We start from the raw sequence: 24,878 nt of genomic DNA, 5'->3' as shown, positions 1-24,878 counted from the left end.
GCAAATTCAAAACCCAGGTCACGGATATTCATTTTAGGATGAAATAAATTCTCCTTTGGATGTACTGATTGCTTTCTACTGACTGGATCAGGGGCCTGGTTAACTAGCTGAGGCTGGACACCAAGTTTTTAAGTGAATGAACCTAATGGTGAACTTCCCTGGTTGAAAATTCCTTAAGAAAAAAAAACCATAAACTTTTGTTAAGGAAGTTATTGTAGAAAGTATCTGTTCTCCTTTTGTTGTTTTGGTGTTGTTATAGTAAAAATAATGGGGAAGACGGAAGGAGGCTGTGGGGTTTTTTTTGTTTTGGGGATTTAGTTTTGTTGCTGGGGTTCAGAAAGTCAAATCTAGTATTGCTTTCTGATGAACAGTTCTTGTGGGACAATATTGGTAGTGGCTGACATTATTCAACAGGTAAAGAATATGAAAATTATTCTAGAATTATTGCTAATCAGGACAAGAAAAAATAAAAACATTAATCATTTAAATTAATTTGCAATGCAGTTCTAGAAAGACAGGAATTCCAAGAAAGATCTGCGTAACTTGTTTTTGAATAGTCCATTAAAAGTACTGTCAGTAATTTTCCTGGCAGTATCTTTTTTCACATTTGCTCTTATTGCTCTTATTGTTAAGATAATTTCTTCTCCTCCTTCAAATCTAACCCAAACTTTCACACTTTTTAGTTCAGGCCACAGCTCCTTGTCCTAATGTCTTCTGAGACTGAGTAACACCTTCTTTCATTTGCATAGCTACTCTGAAGGTATTTGATTGATGCAATTCACAGATTATGATACCCTGTGTACCACATGGCCTCTGTGTTGCACTAATTTCACTCCAGTATTTTATAAGTGGTCATGCTAGAGTTCCACAAAAGAAGAAAGAACAATTTCTCAGTTATCTCAGAAATTATCAATATTTAACACAAAATCTCATAATAACTGTTCTGCATAGACAAGTACATGACATTAATGTTGTGAAAATGCAGTTAATTTTTCAGGGATCAAAAGAGTACTACTAGTCACTCAATGGACCTTTTCTCAAATGCAGTGCTTTTCCACAATGAAGGCTGCTGTGTGAATAGTGCTCTCTGAAGCCTTGGGTAATCTCGTGTAATTTTCTCTTCTCTTTTAGCTGATGGATGCACTGACTGGTCTGTGGATTACAAGAAATATCAAGTTCTAGTGGGAGAACCTGTTCGTATAAAATGTGCGCTCTTTTATGGATATATTAGAGCTAATTACTCCCTAGCCCAAAGTGCTGGACTTAGTTTGATGTGGTACAAAAGCTCTGGACCCGGAGATTTTGAGGAACCTATAGCTTTTGATGGAACTAGAATGAGCAAAGAAGAAGACTCCATTTGGTTCCGACCGACAGTGGTACAAGACAGCGGGCTCTATGCATGTGTTATAAGGTACTATATTTTAATATACTGCATTTTAATTAATCAGATATGAAGCAAGTCTCTTAATAGTGAGACCTTTGTGCCAAAGAAAAATATTTTCTGAGTGTGTTACTTTTTCTTCTCCTTCTGGTATCCCTTCCCTGAAGCATTTCATGCTTAACTAGAAATTACTATTGAATGTCTTGAACATTTTAATTTTTTTTTTATATACAAATTTAGGTCATTTATAACAAAATCTAAAATTTTTAAGATGGGTGGGACTGGATGCATGTCATGCGTTCCTGGTTCTGATTCTGGTTTAACTCTTACAGTCACTATCCTAGAGTAAAAAGTTTATTTTTCACATTCAGATTTAATTTTATATGGATTTTATTAAATGGTTTCATTTAATTCACTTTTTTCTTTAAAAAATTGTTATTTGATGTAAAGTAGTTGCATCAAGGAAAATGGAAGGTGAAAATTCAGCATTTTTACAGACACATATCCTCTAGGATCACATCTGGCTTAATCTGATAATAGAAGCTGGGTGCCAGATATCTTCCAAAGGTATTTAACCTTCTGATGCATCAAGCTTCATCACCATAAATTGGACTAGATTCCACTTCCTGCTTTCTGAAATAGGTGTTCAGCTTCTTTCTGCATCTTTAAAATAGAGTGCACTGAGATAGTTTCCAGCCTTTTGCAGTCAAAAAGATCATCTACACACTTTCATATTGTCACAGCCTTATACTAGATTTTCAGTAGATGTGAAATTATGTGAATTAGAATTTGTACATAGAAAGTACAGAGAAGAGTCGCTACTAATTGTTCAAAGGTTTGATAAAATCAGTTATTGCAGTTAGTTGAACAGATGAAGCAGTGTTCCTCTCTGTCTGCATACCGATACAAATGGTCTTGCTACTCATACACAGTAGAAAGAGTCAAAAAGAAAGAGTAAAACAACTGAGTGGCTGGAAAAAGAATGCATAATGAAGCTATTCCAATGTTGCAAGGAAAATAAGGAATTTTTTTTACCAGCACCTGGAGATATTTAGTGTCTACCACTTTTTTGGGTGGGGAAGGGGGGATGGGGAATGCTGTCTGGGTTGTGCGTGGTGAAGGAGATTTTTACCAGATGATGTGTTTTTAAAAACATTTGTTCTTTGAGCTCTTTACATAACCTTGTTCCACAGCATTTTCAACATGTTTCTTCTGATGATGATGGTTTTCTTTAAAAGGAAAACACAAAAAACTACACATTAAGCTACTTAAGGAGAATATTTAGTTACGTTTAAATTAATATTTTTTCAGATAAGTGTGTAACAGTAGCTATGAAAATGGCAACAGTTTTGTCAATTATTCCATAGTGCTATTTAAAATACCATAATTAATCCCCTCTGTTTAGATAAAGAAAACCTTAAATATCTGATATTGCACTTTCCAGCAATTTACATAATCAAACATACCTTAAAATGTAGATTGATGATAGATTTTAAAAAATACAGTACTAATTAGTTTGTGACCCTGAACACGATCCTGATCTTACAAATAGTTACAAAGCCTTTCACCTTGAGGAGACCCACTAGAATAAGCAAGTATTGGTTAAAGGGTTGGTACTAAGAAGTCTGTGCTTGCTGTTATATCAATTTCAGTTTTAGATTTGTTGGGTGGAAACTTTCAAATGTATGATCGAGATGGTTATTAGTAGAAGACACAATCCTTATTTCAGTATCAGAGGAATATATTCTTTTATGCGTCTTTTTGCATACGGTCAAAGGTGACTTTCAAATAGTTTTGAATGACCATTTAGAATCAAGTTTAAAACTTTATGTTCCCAAGATAAACATGGATTTAATATTTTAATCTGAAATAAATAAAATTAATTACTCAGCAATATAATGGTTCCTTTTTTTCCCTTGTTCCTTCAGATTCTTACACTATAAAGTGATTATCTGACCAAAAAAAAAAGAGGCTGAACAGATGACATCTGGCAAAATTATGTACTCTATCTGTACTTCCAAAGTTATTGCTACAGAAATATCTAGAAAAAAACCTCTTGCATCAAATAGCTGTCTACTGCTCTTTACTGCTCTTTAGTTTCATCAATGAAATCAGAATACTCAGTCCCACTGTCACTTTGTGCTTGGATACTGGTAGAATATACCAAAGAATCTGGAGAAAGATTAGTGAACAAGAACTGTAATTTCTTTCAAGAAACAAAGTGAATATTGCAGGGATGGGATTTAGAAATTTTTTCTTACAAATTTGAAGTTTTTGTTTATTTTAATGATGAGGGCTATAAACACCTTCAGAATGATGTTATAAGCTATTTTAGTTTTGAAGTCTGTTGCAAATGGAGGTTTGTGAATCCTGATGATGATGTTAATTTATTGTGAATGAGTGACTACACGGTTTGATTTAGTAGCAGTTTAGAATTTACTTCTGACAAATTGAAGGATTTGATTGTGATATTTTAATAGCACTCAGTCATCAGTGATTAACTAAGTGATTAGACAAAATCGATCAAAACAGCGACTTAGTTACAGATTCAAAAGTGGCTAGGTTCACTCTTTTACTACATGGAAGTGCATAAAAGAAAATTAAGTTACACTGGGTTGGAATGATTCACAGAGAGACTGTATATACAGGGGATAAGGAGGACCCTCCCATTGAGTCACGAGGTTCAGAATAGACCCCCTTGTTTTCTCAACTCCTTTTCAGAGAGGAGTCTAGGTGCGGTTAGCTCCAATCTTAGTCTCAGACTTGGTCAATGGTTTATGTGAATAAGGACAATGCAACAGTATAAGACTCACTTTATAACTAAATAATACATCTGCAGACTACTTAAATTGATTTACACATGCATACACACAGACATGAATACATATATATATACACATATAAGGTATACCTGTTAAAAATTCCCCTTGAGTTCAGTGAAATATTCATGTCGAATGCCTTGGCATTTCTCAACGGGTGAGGGTTGAGCCTCAAGGAGTGAAGGGTTTCAGCCCAGGTTCCACTGTCAGTCTTCAGCAATGGGCCTCGGATTTTAGCAAACTTTAAGAGTTTGCTGGCTCTGAGAGGTGTCCCACTCCGAGGGAGATGCTGGTGCAGCCCACTGCAGTCCAGGAGAGCTCAAAGGGCTTCACTTAGGACTGCTGTTTATAGGATTGTGAGATGATTGGCTTTAGTCATCCATCAGAGCCATGATCCAGGTCAGTAATTTCTGGAATACCAGTAACCATGATACTGCTTTGTTTCAAGACTGCTGGGTAACTGGTTGTTCTCACTCCCCGTTTCAACCATGTAGGAGTTTCTGGTACAATTAAGGGGCACCTAACAGACCAACTCACTACACCATGGTTGCAGTCTGGCAGGAATTCCTGAGGTCATAAAGTGGTTGAAGAGAGAAAAGGTAGGGGTGGGGGGAAATGCACCACCACAACCCCCCAGCTGAGAAGCTCAGTTAAGAGGCTTAAAATTACCTGGTAGCAAACTTACATTCAGTGTGATGCTAACAATAACTTGAGTAGGAGAGATGGGAGAAGAGATGTATCAGTGAGGTAATGAGGGCAGGCAGTAAAGGGTAAATGGGCAAAAGCAGAACTGTGCTTTGAATAAATGGCTCTGCCTAGTTTTTATTTCAAACTTACTTGAATGGGTGGAACAGTCCAGTACTTACTCTTTTCTTTGCTCAGAAGCTCCTTTTTTCACAGTTCTGTGCCTTTGCTACCTGTGCCAACAGTAAGGAAGAAAAATATATCTGTTGCACAGGATGTGTAGAGAACAACATGCTGGAACAGACTGTATGGTACGAAATGAACAATATTAAAAAGGTAGTTAGTGGACCAAACTAATTTCTACAGTGACTACATTACAATAGATACATGGAGTTTCACTGAGTAGAAATGTTAACATTTTCAGTGAAATTAACCTAGGGATAAGCAGTGAAGGTTGGCTCTTTTTCCTTCAGAAGCAAAGAAACAACCTTCATGCTTATTCACTACTGTTCCCAATACTCTCATGTTTCATATCTTATGCTTTCCTTCCTATGGGAAGCTGTCTGTCATAAAGGAATTGAGAAAATCAAGACTGAACAGTATTATCAAAGCACTGCTGCACACCCATAGCTGGAGAAGAGGAGACGGACAGCTAGAAATAGCTCTCAGCTTACTACAGGCAATAAAAGGACTATGAGCTGATTGGTAGAAAATGTATGGGCTTATACCCTGCTTTCAAGGGAGAAAATAATCTAGTTTGTTTCAAGCACAGCACCATAACATTCTGTTGCAACGTGTGCTGCAATTTTAAGGAAGCAGAGGATATAAAATATTAAGTCTTTCAGTGGATGTCACATCACATGGTTGCTTGTTGTTTATCATATATGAGCAGTAAATATAACAAGATAAGCTGCACAGAGTCAATGTATATATTCAACTCAAGCTCCCAAAAATTATGTGTGTGTGTATATATATATATATACACACACCTGGTATGACAGTAAGTACTAAGTGGTTTCTGTCAAACTTTCTGCCTCCTTTAATGTTGCAAAGAAGTTGAAATATTGTGCCTGTCAAACTGATATTTCCTTCATGTTTTCATCTTTTCCTTCCCTGCCTGGAAACTTCTCTTACGGTATCTCCAGTAATGGCCCAACCTAACATCAGCTCAGGTCAATGGGGCTCGAGAGGAAGGCTGGTCTGGGATTTACGCTAAAATGTTACAATGGGTTGTATTGCAAAAGATGAAATAGTTTTTATGATACATTCAACAAGAGTTTTGCATCGGTATGCCAGTTAAATAGTGTTTAAAAATCATCTTTATCACTGCACGCAGTGTATGTAGCAATTCAGACATCTTTCTGAATCTGCATATGCTTTTACTAACTAATGACTTTGCTGTTTTTAAACTCATGTTTTCAAGTGAGGTTGCTTTTACATCTGTAACTAGAAACTCTCACTTTAGAGCTAGAGATAATGTATTTTCCCTTGTAGAAATCAGTTTGGACTTAAAACATGTAACATCTGCCTGTGTCCTCCATTTGTCCTTAATAATGATGGTGGTAGTAGACCATTTACTTTTCTGTAGTTGAGTCTTTGTGCAGACTTATGTGTTTGGATGTTTACGAACATTAATTGCTTTGGTAAGCTGAAATACTTAGTGGAGAAAAATGCATACAGGCAACCAAGTCTTGTTCAAAAACATGAGAGTGGCTATAAAGTAAGCATAAGATCCAGACAAAAATAGGCAACAATAAAAGTTTAAATAATGCATTATAAATTACATTACGGATTAAAAACCTTCTCCAACTTTAACACACTTAAAATAAATTCATTATGTACTTATCAGCCATAAAAATACTGCCTATAGTTCATTCAGTGATATTCAGCTTTGACGTTTCAAATTCAGATCTGACTGTCAGGTTCAAACTGGGAATAACAGCAACTATGGAGATGGTTCAAATCTATTTACAGCCCCAAGTCAGTAAAACACCTGGGCATCTGCTTGAGAATCTTTAACTGTTTCTATTTGTCACACACAATCTAGCATTTTAGACAAAGGGGTAAAGACTGAAATACAGTGAGGCAGATAGAATTTTCTGGTTTTACTTCAGAAAGAAAGAAGGAAAGAAGGAAAGAAGGAAAGAAGGAAAGAAGGAAAGAAGGAAAGAAAGAAAGAAAGAAAGAAAGAGAGAGAGAAAGAGAGAAAGAGAGGAAGGAAGGAAGGAAGGAAGGAAGGAAGGAAGGAAGGAAGGAAGGAAGGAAGGAAGGAAGGAAGGAAGGAAGGAAGGAAGGGAGTCAGATTATTGTCCAGTCTTCTATTTCATTTCATTACCCTTGCTATGGCCTTGCACATCTGAAGGTAGAGGCTTCAGATATAAGTGTTTCTAACTCATTTTTTAAGGTGAGCTTTAATCTTTGCTGTTTAGCTGTATTTTAAATATCTCTACTCAATATTCATAGCAGCTGTGGGTTTTGTCTTCATGTTTACAGAGATATACACATACATCCACATATACAGATATTATGTTGCTGAATCATGTAACTTCCCTGCCATATAGTTTAGTTTGTATATAATTTTTAAGACAGAAATAAAATTTAAAAAACTTTAGAGATATTTTAAATAAAAGAACATTAATTTTCTCTATAAAATTTTCAACTAAAACTGCTTCAGATTATCTTTGAAAAGCATCACAGTGTGTAGGAGAATGTAAAGTATTTTTTTTTTCCCTAGGCATGATTTGAAACCTGAGGTTGCTGTGAATTTATGAAAAATAGTCCTTTATCTGCATCATGTGAAATGATGACAGCATAAATTTCTTCTGTTAAGTAGGATATGTTCCTGTGCTGATCATCTTCAAATACAGAAATATTGATTTTCTGTAGTTTAACCGATCTAGTTTTGACAGGTCATGTCAATTATAGCTTAACCAATGTAACTATTTGACTGTTTGTTTATGTATGGCTAGTTAAAATAATTGCAGTTATATGAATGATGCATTATTATCAGCACATAGTTATTTTGTGAAATAAACATGAGATAATAAATATGAAGTTTAAAATAACAATATATGCATTTATTTTTAGAGAAAATTCCCTTAGTCTTTGTTTGTTTGTTTGTTTGTTTGTTTGTTTGTTTTCAAAGAGGCTATGGAGCCTAACCATCTCCCGCAGTAACTTGTTGAATTACCAGTGTTCATTCAGATATTATGAAGTCTTGTTCTATTCATTTTAAGAAGAATATCTATTTCTATATATATAATTCTGTTGGTTCCTAAAAACTATACATTGCACATAGTCATAGTATGTATGGACACAATTGTTTAATGCATTATCAGAAATCCTGAATACAGAAAGTATAAGGAAATCTTTGCTTTAGAGAAGGAAATGGTAAGCAAAAAAGAAATACAATTAATTTTTCATGAACCTTGTGCAAGTACCATTTCTTCATCATTTTGAATAATGTAAAACATGTTTAAAAATGGGAATTACCATTTTATGGTACCAACCATTTTAAAAATTTCTCTTACTGTAGGAAGGGCTTTTACCCTGGCCATATATACTTGTAAATATTTTTATTTCTTTATAGAGTTTTTACAAATTATTATCTTAAGAAAAAAGTAAGTGTTCAGATAACAAATAGGTGTTAAATCTGAATGATAATAAAAAACAACAAAAAAGAGAAAATATCTGAAATTCAAGCCTTGCAGCAGTTTATCTTACAAGTTAAAAAACATGGTGTTCCCTAGATCTTCGTGGGATCCCTGGTTACATTTAATTGTGTTAGTAACAAAGAAATCTGAGAGAAATAAGCTTTCTTAAAGGAAGACCAAATGTGCTAGCAGTACACAGAAATAACTATCAGAAGAGCCTGCTATGCTATTAATTGCTTTAAGTAAGCGTCATCACAGTGGTAAAGTAATTAACAGAAAAAGATCACTAGAAACACATTTAAAATTACTCCAAAGTAGTTTGGAATGCGGATTTGCAAGTTTTCATGACTCGCATTTAGTGGGATGCTTTTGAGTAAAGCCCAGAAGTCCTGGTTTAGAGCATTGGCCCCCACAAAGAAAGTAGTTTTGTAAGCTTTTAGCAAATAGGCATTCATAGACATGTGGCAAGAAAACTGAGGGAATGGAAAAAGAAAACTGAAAAAAAATAAGGGTGGAGATGTCTGCGCCATTTGAGTTATTCAAATGTTTGAACTACCATTACAGGTCTTTGTACAGAAGTCAACAACTCTGACAGCCTCTTGAAGTGGTGTGCAAGTCCAGGAGAACATTTATTGCATACAGGAGATGGACTCTCCTTGGTCCCCTCCTTCATGTTGATTTCGTTCGTAGAGAGCAAGGGAGGCAATTGACTGTGCCCTCATTATTTCTACACTCCATTTGTAAGCTTGTCTGAGCTTTTTCCGAGGTCTTTTTGTTCTGTGAAAGTGTTTGTTAACCATGACAAGGAATCTGTCTCTTATGGTGATCAAGGTTTGATCCATCTCCTTTTCAAATGTAAGCTTGGTAGACTAGCCAGAATCCATGAAATTTTTCATTGTGACTTAGGGATGCCTTGGTGAGTAGGAAAAGCCTTCAGGGTAACATTAGGAATTTATACAGGTTTTGTTACCGGAGCTTACATTGTGTCCTGTACAGATGGAAAAAGCAGTTGCTCGTTCCTAGAAATAAAAGACATCTGGGATTTTCTTGAAGTTGATGCTTGTTAGAAGTCAGGTGACTAAAATCTACTCATTCTCCATTCTCCCTGTCCTTCTGACACTGCAGGTCAGCTGTCTGACATTAGCATCTTTATTGTACATGATAAATACCTTTCACATGCACTAGGACAAAACAAATACCTAATACTGAAGAGAGAAACAGGTGAGTGCAGGGTACTTCTTCTCATTGTTAAATTAATATAAGCTATGTATAATGTTAAATTCCAGTGTATATTTGCTTGGCTCAATGAGAACTTGCACTGAAAAAAACCAAGCAAGCATGGTGGTGAGTAGATAAAGGAGCAATATGATCTTTACAGTGGGTAGAGTTATGATTGTAAGTGAAGATTCTTGGTGGACTAGATGTAAGCAAGTCTGAGAACTAGGAGTCCAGAGAATTGTTTTAGGTAAGACTTCATTAAAGGATATATTACTTTATACTGAGGGGAAAATAAGTAAAGCCTGTACTTACACAGAACAGAGGAAGGATGTTGATACTGGAAAAGAAGAATAAATTGGTGTATTTGACTGAGCAGAAGACATTGTCAATATCCCCTTTTTAACAGCTCTGAACTTACAGGAATGGCATAGACAATACTTGAGGAGAGAATTATGTGAAGAATAGCCTTCTATGTGATGCCAAGTTTCTTTTACTACTAATTCTTTTGTTGTTGAGCTATTTGGTGAAGTACAGCAATGTAACAAATAACTTAGTCTGACTATTGCTTCCGCTATTTTATTAGAGGTTAATTTGGTTGGTTTTTTTTTTCCCTAAGAGTACTTTTAGCAAACCAGTTTCACTTGCCCTTTGATTGTCAAGGTTCTTCTTGTCGCAATTAAATTAATATTTCTGACCAAAATGTAACACTTTAGATCTCACTTCAGTCCAACAGTAAAATAAGACTGTGATGTTTGTTTTTGCAGTTGTAATTTAAGATGGAAAAGGTCCTAACATGTAGTCAGGTTGCACTAATATGCATTGTTTGTAGTAAGAAACACAGTTTCTCTTTTGTTGAAGAGTAGGCAATACTTCGTCCATTTTACACTGTCCTGCTAATGTCATCCATCTTAGAAAAGGACCAAAAGGCATATGACAGTATGGAAGTGGCCTATCAGCTGCCTTTTTAGCAAACGTGGGAGAAGGAGAAAACACAGAGAAAGTTAATTCCATATAATAGATAGATAAGCAAGGGTAGATAATTTTTGTCCAGGCACTAGAGAAAATGGAAGACAAAGGCAAAGAACTAAAATGACTTGCACATATTTTCAAAACAATGGCTTCAATTTTTTCTTTGTCTCCAAAGTTCATTTATAGTTTATTTATTTATTGTTTTCTTTAGCAGAATTCAAAACCACCAAGTTGTATAGCTAGTAATAATATGGGCCTCCTACTTTTTACATGCTCATTTAAGTTTGCTCTTAACATCTTATTTCAAATTCTATTTTGAATGTCTGTCCTGCAAATGTTTACCTTTGTGTATATAAATAGCCTGCAGGCATCAAATTCAGTTTAAGCATCTAGATGCTAAATAGCTGCCTGTGAATTTTTTCCTTCTTTAATTCCCATTGTTCTCAGGCCAGAGAGCAATTTAGCTGATGTTAAAATATAGCATAGACTTGATTCAGTTACACTGGGATAGGTGTCTAATACTATTTTAGAGGCACTAGGAGCATTTCCAAGACACTTACAAGGGAATGACATATATGGCACTGGATCTGGAGCAGGCGGAATGTGGGATACATTTGGGCAAGCCACATGCCACTATGCACCTGCTCTTAGGAAATAAAATGAGCTTTTTTGTCTTTTCAGCTAAACCATTTGCTAGGCTCCATCAGCTGGACTGGTAGCTACAGTAGGAGTTTAGACATAGAACACAGGTATATGAATGTAAGTGGATCACAGAACTGAAATGTCTTAAAGTGCATCACAAATTAAATTAACTTAATTTGTGTATTCATATCACATACCTTGAAATGCACTGGCTGATGTGAAAGTTAAGGGACATATCTCTGTACTTGGTGCTATGTCATGAGACTGACATTTTAAAATATTAAACTTATTTGAAGTCTATAATGTAAGAATGTAATGTGGTTGAATTAATTTATAATCTAAATTGTTCTGAAATGCAAATCTAAAATAGTGGTTGAGGTTCCCAAAATTCATCAAACTGACTTAAAAGCCATCAGTTCAACAAACAAGACACTTTCTCAGTAATTAGATTAACATTTCCAAGGTTTCTCCACAAATAAATATTACAAATGCTCCTTTAGAAAAGGAAAGGAAAAGCAGCAGCTGAGATTCTTTAGCCACACTCCAAGAAGCATGAAATATTAGATGGTCCATGGTGAAGTCTTGCATGACTTTTTCAGAAGGGTTGAATCTGAAAAGATGATATGTTCCATAATGCAGAAAGGTTACAAATACAGTAGAGAGACTGAAGATAACCTGCCTACTGACTATTTTCTGGTGCCACTATGGTAGGAACAAGTAATGATGGGAAGAAGGTGATATGTTTTCAGGATGTCTTTGGAACAATTCAATTAACCTTTGTTTCCCACAGCCATTAGACTATTTTCCCCAAAACAAGACTGATCTAAAGCAGTCCTAGCAGAGTTCAGAAGTTCTTTCATGGTCCTTGTTCTGATCCTTGCTTCTCTCTCCTCTCCCTTCATAAATCGGAGAAAGGCACCCAATATTACCAAAAATAAAGAAAAGGTTTTGTGATCCCCAGCGTACAGAAGATTGGAAAGGTGGAGGCATCTGCCCATCTTTCTTTCTCTTCTCTTCAAGCTTCTCCTCTATTTTGATCAAATCACAAAAAAATCATGTGACTTCTTCTATCTGATATAGGAAGAAAGAAGAAACATCTTTGTTGCAAGTCTTCAGGCTGGGGCTTTATTATTTATCAAGGAGGTGTTCATGGGTACTATGGAACATTCAGTAAATGTAAGAGGATGGCATAGTGATAAAAATTTAAAAAGAGAAAAATATTTGATGGGTTTTTTATTTCTTACCTATGAGGAGAAATAATCTCAAGAAAACTTAGATGCAAATCAGGTGGACATTTGGAAACTTTTTATAGTCAAAATCATTGAGGGGGAAAACAGTGGTAAAAGTATCGATGAAAAAGTACACTGTAGTGAAATAAAACTTATCTTTTCATTTAAGTTTTCCAGTATGTCTAACAGATTCTTCTCTTTAGAAGTCCAGTAAATAATTTTACTATAATTCTGGCTCTTAGACAAAAGCACTAGTAAGAGATTTTCAAGTGTGGTGTGTGTTGGGGTTTTTTTTGTTTGTTTATTTGTTTGCTTTTTTTTTTTTTTAAAAAAAAGAACTTTTAATGGTAATATTATTGTTCCGGAGAAAATCTTGAAAGCAGTGAATCATAAAAAAAGTCCAAGAACTGGAGGAAGCTTATAAGATATCTCTCAGTTCACACACATGGTTCCAGAGTTCTCTGTGTGGTTTTGGTTTGGTTGGGGGTGTGTGTGGTTTTTTGGTGGTTGTTTGTTTTGGTGGGTTTTTTCTTTTTTTTTTTTGCGGAAAAAGTACCAGGTTCTTATTAGCAAGACATAGGAAGGAAAATTGATCAGTTGTGCTACATGACAAAAATGCAAAGTTCTAAATGTAATAAGACCAAATAAATAAATAATAATAATAAAGGGAATAATTGGGAGACTAAAAAATTGCGTTGATTATTTTGAGGACTTAAAAGATAGAACAGCATGAGTTGCAGGGAGGGTGATAAATAAGTGAAGAAGAAATTAAAGAATAAATATATTGGCCTATAGAAACTTGAAGGCAAGCTATTAATATTCTCTTGTTGGAAAGCCTTGTTCTGACTTAATTTTGTTTTGCTTGTTTCTTCAGTCTCTAAAGTCTTAAAGAAATAAAATCCATCTGTTTCTCTAACCATGTCTGGAAAAAATGTTTAAGTGGATTAGATTGACGAAGTCTAGGAATTTTACTTATTTTCACTGTGGCAAGGGTTTATTACACAGAATTGTTTTAAACAGTGATGGCTATTAAGATGCATTACCCCTGTTCTTAAGGGTATCTTCCAATAGTCACAGATGGGTTCATCAAAATTTACTATCTGAAAGTCTACTAATAAAAACAGAAACTTGAGAATAGATGCTAAGGCAAGTGTCTGCTATATACACATTTTTTAATTAACAATATCTATAAATATAATATATTATTATAACATATATTATATATAATTATAAACTACTACTACTGGAAAGACTATGCATTATTGTTCTGTTAAAAATGACAATTAGCATTTATGTGGGGTTTTTTGTTTCTGCTTTTGAAATGTAAATTAGATGCTGCCCATCTCACTGAGATAGTATAGTTAATAATCAACAGTCTTGCTGAAGAAAAAGGAAGATCTGAACCCTCAAGACATTTACTATCTTGGAAAAACCATTAATGGATGTTATGACATTTGTATTTTTCCTGGGACTGAGAAAAGGGGGGGGGGGTGTTGGATTAAAAATCTTTTAAAAAATATTTTGGTCAATAATAATTTGGCTTAGTAGCATCCATTCTCAAATGTTCATGTCCATTAAAGTATGTATGGATAAGATACTTGACCCAAACTGTTCATGATCTTATGAGGTAGCTGATAGCTGGTGACCATGGAAGGAATTAGAGGAAAAAAAGCAACTGATACTCATTTAGGCAGCCTATATGTTGATGAAATATTGACTTGGAAATGTAGGGCTTGAGGAGAAGCAAGTTACTTACTGAATCTGGCAATGTCAAAATAGCAGGTTTTCCACAGAAGTGCTGATGCACATGAATTGATAGTCTAGTGTGAAGACAGTAGCATACTTGGACAAGTCATGTGAGACCTTAAAATGACTTCAGGTTTGATGTGCTAGAAAGAATCAAATGACATCTTTTAATCTCATTTAGGTTTAATCCAAACCTAAATAATTTGTGTTCAAAGAATGTTTCTCTTTCTTGTTTTACTGTGATAAAGTCAGAGTTCACATGTAAGCATAAGACAAAGATCCAAGTTTGCAATGACCATATTTCATAACGAACTGTTTCATCAGTTTCAGTGGTGACTGTAGAATGACTAAAGTGTAACTCCTTTGTAGTAAATATATCCCGAATTCATGGTAGTCTGATATCAGTGAATTTACAATCTTTTTAATGTCTTCCAAACATAAAGCTTACAAGCAGACTTAGCAAGTAAAAATTATTTGTAACACTGAAAATAATATTGTGCAAATATTCCCACTCTAGAGGAAAACTAATGACATTTGCACATTTGGTGCTTGCTTAGTGCTACTATCTGTCAAAGTAACACAGCCTGGTGCTGCTCATTTCCAAGGTGATGAGACTGACCCAAGAGATCTTGAGGTATTTAATTGCAGAGGCTGAGATGATCAAAGGTCAAGATTGTCCCTATAATCTTAATTCAGCCTTTTAATGCAGGAAGCATTATGATATAGCCTTTGACTGCTAGACTTGGACTTTGTTTAGAAAAATTAATCAAGATTGGACAGTGAGGAGGGCTTCTGTTTTCACTTATTGCAAGAGCTAGTGTGTGTATATTAATACACACGCACACATATCCATAGTTGCACACCAGTATATGCTACATATATGCACATAGTGAACCAAGAAAGAGACTTAAAGGGAAGATGGGATGGTCTGAAAACAGTTAATGAGGACATGCTTGAAAACTGGATTTAATTTTGGCTTGTCACAGACTTATGTGAATATGGCCAGTTGTTAGAATGAGTTTGGCCTTTCTCTTTTTGGGGCTGCACTGTGGATTCTGGCCACTCTCTTCAGGCTGCACTGAAAAGAACCCCTGTAAAGCATTATTTCAAGTTTTTGTTTGATATAATGACAATAATAACTATGAAAATTAAATTCGTCAATCTGCAGGAAATGTTTATAATATGGCCTTTCTATGATTTTGGCATACTTTTTTTTTTCAGCCTTGCATGCTAAATCTTGACACAAAATGTTTGAAATACATGGCAACGTATAAAGAAATAAAGTGGCTTTTTTGGTTTAGCTGTTTCATCTGGATTCATTTTCATACATATGCCTGTTGTCTGAGAGTGAAAAAGATCCCAAAGTTTTATATTTAATACAATTATGTAAAGTAATTTTAATTAGAGGGTTGTATGTAAAAATAAATAAACTTTTAAAACAGTAGGCTAAAAAGGAAATCTAAAAGGATTGGGTTTTGCCTGATATGTTAAGTTTTTATGATAGCCTTGAAGAACAGAAAATGCTTTTTATATACTCTGTTATTTACAATATGTAGAGAAAAGAACAAGTAATAGACAGTTATGATTTTTTTTTTCCCTTTCAAACAAATCTTTCCACTTTCAAGCACAAGGTGAACTGGATAGATTTAGCAGCAAGGAATAATCAACTACACAATCAGCTTCATTTCTCTGATGTTCTTGAGTTTTTAAGATCAAGTTGGCTGGCTTCTAAGGGCAGAGACTACAGATTAAAGTTCATCACCTTCAACTGTGGGTTGTTAAAGTGACAGATTTCTCAAACAAGCATAAGTACTAATGACTTTTCAGTGACATTTTCATTACATGTTTGTGTTGTGTTCCACTCCCCCCACCCCAAAATGTCTATCTACCTCTTCTGGACATTACAATTAACTCATTCAATATAAAGGGCTCAGTTCAGTGTTTTGTCCCATGTGTAGTTCTGCCTCAATATTCATTCTAACTCTACTCTCTTTTTGTGAAGTTTCATGACAATATGACAACTGAAGGGAATTCTTTACAATGTGTGGCACCTAGCCTCAGGCCAAGGCCAGGCAGGCTGAGGGTTTTGTATGGTGTTAGTCAGGCTTCAGATTACACAATCAATGCCCAAGTAAAATACCTACAACAACTACATGAAGGGGGAAAAAAAAAGTCCAACATGCAAGATGCCAGCACTGTATCTCTTGGCCTCATTGTGTGTGGTAGCACCCAAAACACGGCCTGAATAACCAATGGGAAAATATTTCAGTAAAGGCTTGTGGAGAACTGCAGGGAGAAGTGTTGGCAGTCATAAGATTAGGAAAGATAAAAGTGATTTTATTTCTTCTTTAGGCAGGTCAGCCTCAACCAGGACCTGGGGGGGAAGACAGAGAGATGATCCTGGAAGGGAAAGTGTGCCATTGGTATTGACATTTGGAAAGAGGAGGAGTGTGAAGGTGTCTTTAGCACTTCAAGAGAAATCTTTTCAATGTTTAAGGGCAAAATTTAAGAAACTACAGGTTTTCACCTGTGCACAGGAGCTGCCATTGACCCCATTTCCAGTTCTTCTTACTTCACCTGTTATTCTGCATTCTTGTATTTAACATTGCACTCCCTCGCTCAGAAAGTGGGCTTCAGTTACTGTTGCTTTTCTTGATCCAGCAAGGACTATTTCTCTCCCCCCACGATTTCTAGGAAAGGTGCTTCTGCATTTTTGTAATGGAACTGGAACTCTTCTCCTTCATGCACAGATTTGAATATGCATATATGTATATTATTTGAAGATAAATACATATATATATATGAATGAAATATACATGCATGCATATGTATATGCAGGTAATAATAAGATTAACGATTTTGAGGCCCAGGTTCACAGCTACTCTCAAACTAGACGCTGTGAACATTATTCTTACATGTTACAAGTAGCAGTCAATAACCCCCAGCTGTGGTATGTTATTAAATGAATAGCACATGGTCAAATACACACTCACATTGTTTCTTTACAGGTAATAGGTAAATGACAGTCACAGGCAGTTTCTGCGTGTGTGACATTATATCTGTTAAAATAACTGTGGTTCACTGTATCTTTGGTATTGTTTAAAGTGTGACTATTAATATGGTACTTTACTGCCAAAGATTCAATCAAATGCATTCAAAGTTGTGTTTGTTAGTGTGACATACTAAAAGTAGCTTTGCTAGTAACATCTTTGCTTTTGGCTACAGTTTTCTTGTATTTGTCTTTTCTTTCTGGAAGACAAAAAGCAAGGCCTTATAAAAATTAAATTAATTTCAGCATAATATTTAAAAATAATGCAAATGAAAAATAAAAACCAAAACCTTGACATTTAATTGAAATGTGCTTCCAGATACCCTTTTCACTCAGTGCTGGGGGAAAGGATAAGGTGCCTAGACCTTCTGGCTTTGTATCTGTTCAGCACCTGAACAGAGCAGATCCTCAGTCTCTGCAAACCCCAGGTCTTTCTACAGGAATGCAGACAAGGGATATGTGGGTTGCTGTGTCCTGCAGTATGTTGCTGCATAACACTAATAATAAAGTGTAAATATCAGAAGATGAGGCTTCTAAACAAACATCTTTACTCAATTCACTACTGGAGCACTGGATATGCAATATTCCAGGACTGACAGGCATCAGTTTTTGCCACTGCTCCCAGCTGAGCTAGGTAAGAGTATCTTGAGAATATGCACTTAAGGCCTTTTTCTACTGCAGCATTAGTTTAACAACTGTATCCACTGTTCTGGCTTCAAGACACCTGAATCTCATCTAGTTTAGGAACAATTCTTTCCCCAATAAGCAAGGGGTTATGTTATAACCAAAGTGCAGAAAATATGAGTACTTTTCAATAGAAAACTGTTTCCTCCCAAAGTGTCTGAGTTTTGACTGAGATTGTAATGGCTTAGTCACTGGAAATTGTCTGATAACTCCAGTGGGACCTAGATTTGCAGTTATCACCTTGTATCGGTAGAGTTGTTAAATACAAACATATTCTTTCTGAACTGGTGGGTTGACCCTGGCTGGATGCCAACTGCCCACCAAAGCCGCTCTATCACTCCCTTTCTCAACTGAACAGGGGAGAGAAAGTATAACAAAAAGCTTGTCGGTCCAGGTAAGGACAGGGAGATACTACTCAGCATTTACTGTCACAGACAAAACAGACTCAACTTGGGGAAAATTAGTTTAATTTATTACCAATTGAAACTGATTAGGGTAATGAGAAATAAAACCAAATCTTAAATACCCCCCACCTCTGCCTTCTTCCTAGGCTCAATTTCACTCCCGATTTTCTCTACCTCCACCCCCCAAGCAGCACAGGGGGATGGGGAATGGGGGTTGTGGTCAGTTCCTCATGCATTGGTTCTGCTGCTCCTTCCTCCTCTCAGGAGGACTCCTCACTCTTCCCTTGCTCCAGCGTGGGGTCCCTCCCATGGGAGACAGTTCTGCACAAGCTTCTCCAATGTGGGTCCTTCCCATGGGCTGCAGTTCTTCATGAACTGCTCCAGCACCGGTCCCTTCCATGGGGTGCAGTCCTTCAGGAACAGACTGCTCCAGTGTGGGTCCCCGCAGGGTCACAGGTCCTGCCAGGTGCCTGCTCCAGCATGTGTATCCCATGGGGTCACAGCCTCATTTGGGTGCACCCACCTGCACCTGTGTGGTGTCCTCCCATGGACTGCAGGTGGGTTCATGAAAGGCAGGCCCTGCTTGACCAACCTGATCTCCTTTTATGACCTGGTGACCCGCCTGGTAGATGATGGAAAGGCTGTGGATGTCATTTACCTGGACTTTAGCAAAGCTTTTGACACCATCTCCCATAATATTCTCCTTGGGAAGCTGGCAGCTCATGGCTTGGACGGGTGTAGTCTTCATTGGGTAAAAAACTGGTTGGGTGGCCGAGCCCAGAGAGTTGTGGTGAATGGAGTTAAGTCCAGTTGGTGGCCGGTCACAAGTGGTGTTCCCCAGGGCTCTGTTTTGGGGCCAGCCTTATTTAATATCTTTGTCAATGATCTGGATGAGGGGATTGAGTGCACCCTCAGTAAGTTTGCAGATGACACCAAACTGGGTGGGAATGGGGATCTGCTGAAGGGTAGGATGGCCCTGCAGAGGGACCTAGACAGGATGGATTGATGGGCCAATTCCAATTGTATGAGGTTCAACAAGGCCAAGTGTTGGGTCCTGCACTTCAGTCACAACAACCCCATGCAATGCTACAGGCTTGGGGAAGAGTGGCTGGAAAGCTGCCTGGCCAAAACAGACCTGGGGATGTTGGTAGACAGCCAGCTGAACATGAGCCAGCAGTGTGCCCAGGTGGCCAAGAAGGCCAAGAGCATCCTGGCTTGTATCAGGAATAGTGTGGCCAGCAGGAACAGGGAGGTGATTGTGCCCCTGTACTCAGCACTGGTAAGGCTGCACCTGGAATACTGTGTCCAGTTTTGGGCCCCTCAATACGAGAAAGACATTGAGGTGCTGGAGCATGTCCAGAGAAGGGCAATGAAGCTGGTGAAGGGTCTGGAGCACAGGCCTTATGAGGAACAGCTGAGGGAACTGGGGTTGTTTAGTCTGGAGAAGAGGGGGCTGAGGGGAGACCTTATTGCTCTCTATAACTACCTGAAAGGAGGTTGTAGTGAGGTGGGTGTTGGTCTCTTCTCCCAAATAGTGATAGGACAAGAGGAAGTGGGCTCAAGCTGAGCCAGGGGAGGTTTAGGTTGGAAATCGGGAAAAATTTCTTCACGGACAGAGTGGTCAAGCATTGGAAGAGGCTGCCCAGAGAGGTGGTGGAGTCACCATCCCTGGAGGTGTTCAAAAAATGGGTAGATGTGGCACTCTGGGACATGGTTTAGTCTAGTCTACCCTTGATTGGTTTAGTGTGGACTTGGTAGTGTAGGTTAATGGTTGGACTGGATGATCTTAAAGGTCTTTTCCAACCTAAACGATTCTATGATTTCTATGATTCTATGATCTGCTGCACCGTGGACCTCCATAGACTGCAGGGGCGCAGCCTGCCTCACCATGGTCTTCACCACAGGCTGCAGGGGAATCTCTGTTCTGGTGCCTGGAGCACCTCCTCCCCCTCCTTCTTCACTTACCTTGGTGTCTGCACAGTCATTCCTCTCCCATATTCTCACTCCTCACTCCAGCTGCAGTTTGAGCCCTGTTGGGTTTTTATTTTCCTCTTCTTAAATATGTTACCACAGAGGTGCTGTTGCTGATGGGCTCAGCCTTGGCCAGTGGCAGGTCCCTCTTGGAGCCAGCTGGTATTGGCTCTATTGGACACAGGGAAAGCTTCTAGCAGCTTCTTACAGAAGCTACCCCTGTAGCCCCCCCACTACCAAACCCTTGCTGTGCAAAACCAATACAAGAACATATTCTTTCCGTCATTGCTAATTGGAAGTATAATTTAAGTGTTGCTGGTAATGTCTTGTCACCCACACAAAGTCTTAACTTGAATGTAGGGGTACTCAGTTAAGCAGCTGGAACCCAGGAATTAAGTCTACATAAGTTATGCATGGAGTAACCTAAGATTTTGTTTTTAGCTGCTCATGCAGTCATTCCAAGTACATGTTATTTAATGGTCACTTTCACTCAGCCAAGGTTTATTTGAGAGGATTTAGTCTAAGAATGGAAAAATTCAGTTAACTCTCCAGTGAAAACACTAGCTCTTTATGGATTGTTTGGCTAGAGTTTTTAGGGTGGGGCAGAAAAAGGAAAAAATAGTTTCCCTGGGAGATTGCAGTCAAATATTCTAATTTAGAAGGTGAAAGGTTAATGAAGAACTTAGTGCAGTGATAAAACTATATATGTGCTTATAAGGAAATAAAATCCTTTGTGTTCAGTTCAGGATATGCAGTAAGTAAAATTGGGACACGCATACTGAGTGGTAAGATAGAAAGAAAGATGAGATCAGAGCGCATTTACTGGGGATTGTACATCCATTGTACATCCAGGGTACCAAATAAGAAGAGGAAGTGGCTGAATGGAGGAAAGACTGGGGAAAAAGAAATGTGCTCATGCATATTAAAGATAACATTGTAATATAGGCATACAGGGCCACAGGATTAAGGAAACTTTAATTACTGCATTCCTTTACATCTAATATTTTACTTCACGTTTTTTGTTCATATATTTTAAATCTACAGATTGCATGGTAGTAGAATTGTATGGTTTTAATTTTAATGGGCTGTGTATACCTAGTTAAAATTAATATGTCATCTAGAACTCTTCTGTCCTATGAATTTTACCCCAGGGTCTACAGCAATATAGGTAGGAAAGTTATTAACATATTGTATAGATTTAATGTTATACAAAATTATACTGAGTCCTTGTCCTTCTTAAAAACTTCTCTAAGATGGTGATGAGATTTAATAGCAACACATGCAGCTTTCCCATTTCTAAGTTTTATTGTTCTCTTAGGACACCACATAAGGAATAAGCAGGGCAAGTGTCTCCAGGCAGGCATAGTTGAGGCTGGTGATGACACTAAATCATAGAATCATAGAATGCTTTGGGTTGGAAGGAACCTTTAGAGATCACCTAGCCCAACCCCCCTGCAGTGAGCAGGGACAGCTTTAACCAGATCAGGTTGCTCAGAGCCCCATCCAACCTGACCTTGAATGTTGCCAGGGATGGGGCCTCCACTACCTCTCTGGGCAACCTGTTCCAGTGCTTGACCACCCTCATTGTAAAAAATTTCTTCCTTATATCCAGTCTAAATCTATTCTTTAGTTTAAATCCATTATTCCTTGTCCTGTCACAACAGGCCTTGCTAAAAAGATTCTCCCCATCCTTCCTATAGGCCCCCTTTAAGTACTGGAAGGCTGCAATAAGCTGTCCCTGCAGCCTTCCTTCTCCAGGCTGAACAACCCCAACTCCCTCAGCCTGGCCTCATAGGAGAGGTGCTCCAGCCCTCGGACCATTTTGGTGGCCCTCCTCTGGACCCGCTCCAACAGGTCCATGTCCTTCTTGTGCTGAGGGCCCCAGAGCTGGACGCAGTACTCCAGGTGAGGTCTCACCAGAGCAGAGCAGAGGGGCAGAATCCCCTCCCTCGACCTGCTGGCCACGCTGCTTTTGATGCAGCCCAGGACACGGTTGGCTTTCAGGGCTGCAAGCGCACATTGCTGGCTCATGTCCACCTTTTCATCCACCCGTACCCCCAAGTCCTGTTCTGCAGGGCTGCTCTCAATCCCTTCATCTCCTAACCTGTACTGATATTGGGGGTTGCCCCATCCCAGGTGCAGGACCTTGCACTTGGCCTTGCTGAATCTCATGATTTTCACAGAGGCCCACCTCTCCAGCTTGTCCAGGTCCCTGTGGATGACATCTCATCCTTCTGGCATGTCAACCGCACCACTCAGCTTGGTGTCGTCTGCAAACTTGCTGAGGGTGCACTTGATCCCACTGTCTATCTCACTGATGAAGATATTAAACCGCTTTTGTCCCAATATGGAGTCCTGGGGGACACCACTTGTCACCGTTCTCCATTTGGATATTGAGCCATTGACCACTACCCTCTGGATGCAACCATCCAACTAATTGCTTATTCAACAAACAGTCCACCCATCAAATCCATATCTCCCCAATTTAAAGAGAAAGATGTTGTGGGGGACTGTGTTGAATGCTTTACAGAAGTCCAGATAGACAACATCCGTAGCTCTTCCCTTGTCCACTGATGCAGTTACTCCTTCATAGAAAGCCACTCGGTTGGTCAGGCAGGATTTGCCCTTGGTGAAGCCATGTTGGCTGTCTCGAATCACCTCCCTGTCCTCCATGTGCCTTAGCTTAGCTTCTAGGAGGACATGTTCCATGATCTTCCCAGGCACAGAGGTGAGGCTGACAGGTTGGTAGTTCCCAGGGTCCTCCTTTCTTCCCTTTTTAAAAATGAGTGCAATGTTTCTCTTCTTCCGGTCACCAGGGACTTCCCCTGACTGCCATGATTTTTCAAATATCATGGAGAGTGGCTTGGCAACTACATCAGCCAATTCCCTCAGGACTCTGGGATGCATCTCATCAGGTGCCATAGACTATGTATGTTCATGTTCCTCAGGTGGTCATGAACCTGATCTTCTCTTACAGTGGGAAGGATTTTGCTCCCCCAGCCCTTCTTGCAGTCCTTCCAGTCAAAAGGTGTGGGAAGAGAGGTTACCAGTGAAGACTGAGGCAAAGAAGTTGTTGAGTACCTCAGCCTTCTCCTTGTCTGTTGATACTAGGTTGCCCTTCTTGTTCATCAGGGGGGATACGCTTTCTTTAACCTTCCTTTTCTGATTGACATACCTGTAGAAACCCTTCTTGTTATTCTTTACATCTCTTGACAAATTCAGCTCCATCCTCGCCTTGGCCTTCCTGACCCCCTCCCTACACCACCGGGCAGCTTCCCTATACTCTTCCTAGGATACCTGTCCCTGCTTCCACTCCCTGTGCCGTTCCCTTTTGCTCTTTAGTTTGACCAGCATGTCTTGACTCAGCCATGCTGGTCTCTTCCCTTCCTTGCCTGATTTCTTACACCTGGGGACTGAGAGCCCTTGCGCTCTATGGAAGGTGTCCTTAAAGGTCTGCCAGCTCTTTTCTCTTCCCCTGTTCCCGAGGACCATTTCCCAGGGGGTCCTTCTGACTAACTGCTTGAAGAGCTGGAAGTTTGCTTTTCTAAAATTTAGGGTCCTGACTGTAGTCCTCGCTTTTCCCATATCCCTCAGGAGTGTGAATTCCACCAATGCATGATCACTACAGCCCAGGCTGCCTCCAGTCTTGACGTCACTGATGAGCTCACTTGCATTGGTGACCATCAGGTCCAGTGTTGCATCCCCTGCACCTTACACTAAGGGTGCATCTGATTTCCCCACTGCAGAACACTGACTGCTGTATAGTTAAATACCCTCTCCCCAAAAGTTTTCCTTCACAGTAGCATTGCTTTGAGGTTTGGAAAGTGACAGTCCCTTTTCCTGCTGACAGCAATGTTGCATTGATCCATTCATCAGTTGAGAAGAATCGCCTCGATAAGTGTGAGATTACTAGACTGTTATGATACACTGACAGTAAATACTCCATTCATGCTTACTGAAATTGCTAATTTTTCCATTTGGCTCTCAAGTGCTGAAGCCAAAACAACGTGCAGACTCCTTTATGGGCCCCATGAACAACTTCTTAAGCTCAAGTCTGTTTATTATTCAAGGGGTGTTATATTAGAACAGTTGTCTCACCTGAAATATTGCCACTTGCTTTTGAAAAATTGTTCAGTTTTTCCACTATGAGTAGTTTTCCTTATCAGAGCAGATTTTTGTTTGTTTATTTTTAGTGGGAAAGTTTGTTTATTTATGGAATCATTCTAAAACTGTACAGGTCCCAGCATTAGACTTTTTGGTCACAGGGAGTCTTCAACAGGGTATAAATGAAAACAGGGACTCTGTTAACCTCTCATATTGTTCACCAGAGAGAAAATACCTAGTTGTCAATTAGAGCAATAAACCAGCAGTGTATGTAATAATGTACAATTTGTTTAGAGTGGTACTTTTAAGATGTACTTTCCTATTA

The 24,878-nt window shown here is 38.4% G+C and overlaps 1 protein-coding gene across 1 annotated transcript in view; it reads left to right on the top strand.

Moving 5' to 3' along the window:
- IL1RAPL1 (interleukin 1 receptor accessory protein like 1) overlaps window positions 1–24,878 on the top strand; it is a 380,887-nt gene that overhangs the window by 8,320 nt on the left and 347,689 nt on the right. The window contains exon 3 of the mRNA XM_075714842.1: window positions 1,132–1,411. Coding sequence (XP_075570957.1) covers window positions 1,132–1,411 — 280 coding nt within the window. The remainder of the gene's footprint in view (window positions 1–1,131; window positions 1,412–24,878) is intronic.

The sequence above is a fragment of the Pelecanus crispus genome, chromosome 1 (assembly GCF_030463565.1).
Source record: "Pelecanus crispus isolate bPelCri1 chromosome 1, bPelCri1.pri, whole genome shotgun sequence".
NCBI classification, from domain to species: Eukaryota; Metazoa; Chordata; class Aves; order Pelecaniformes; family Pelecanidae; genus Pelecanus; species Pelecanus crispus.
The sequence above is the reverse complement of the archived record's forward strand: the minus strand, read 5'-3'. Positions and strand labels throughout refer to the sequence as shown.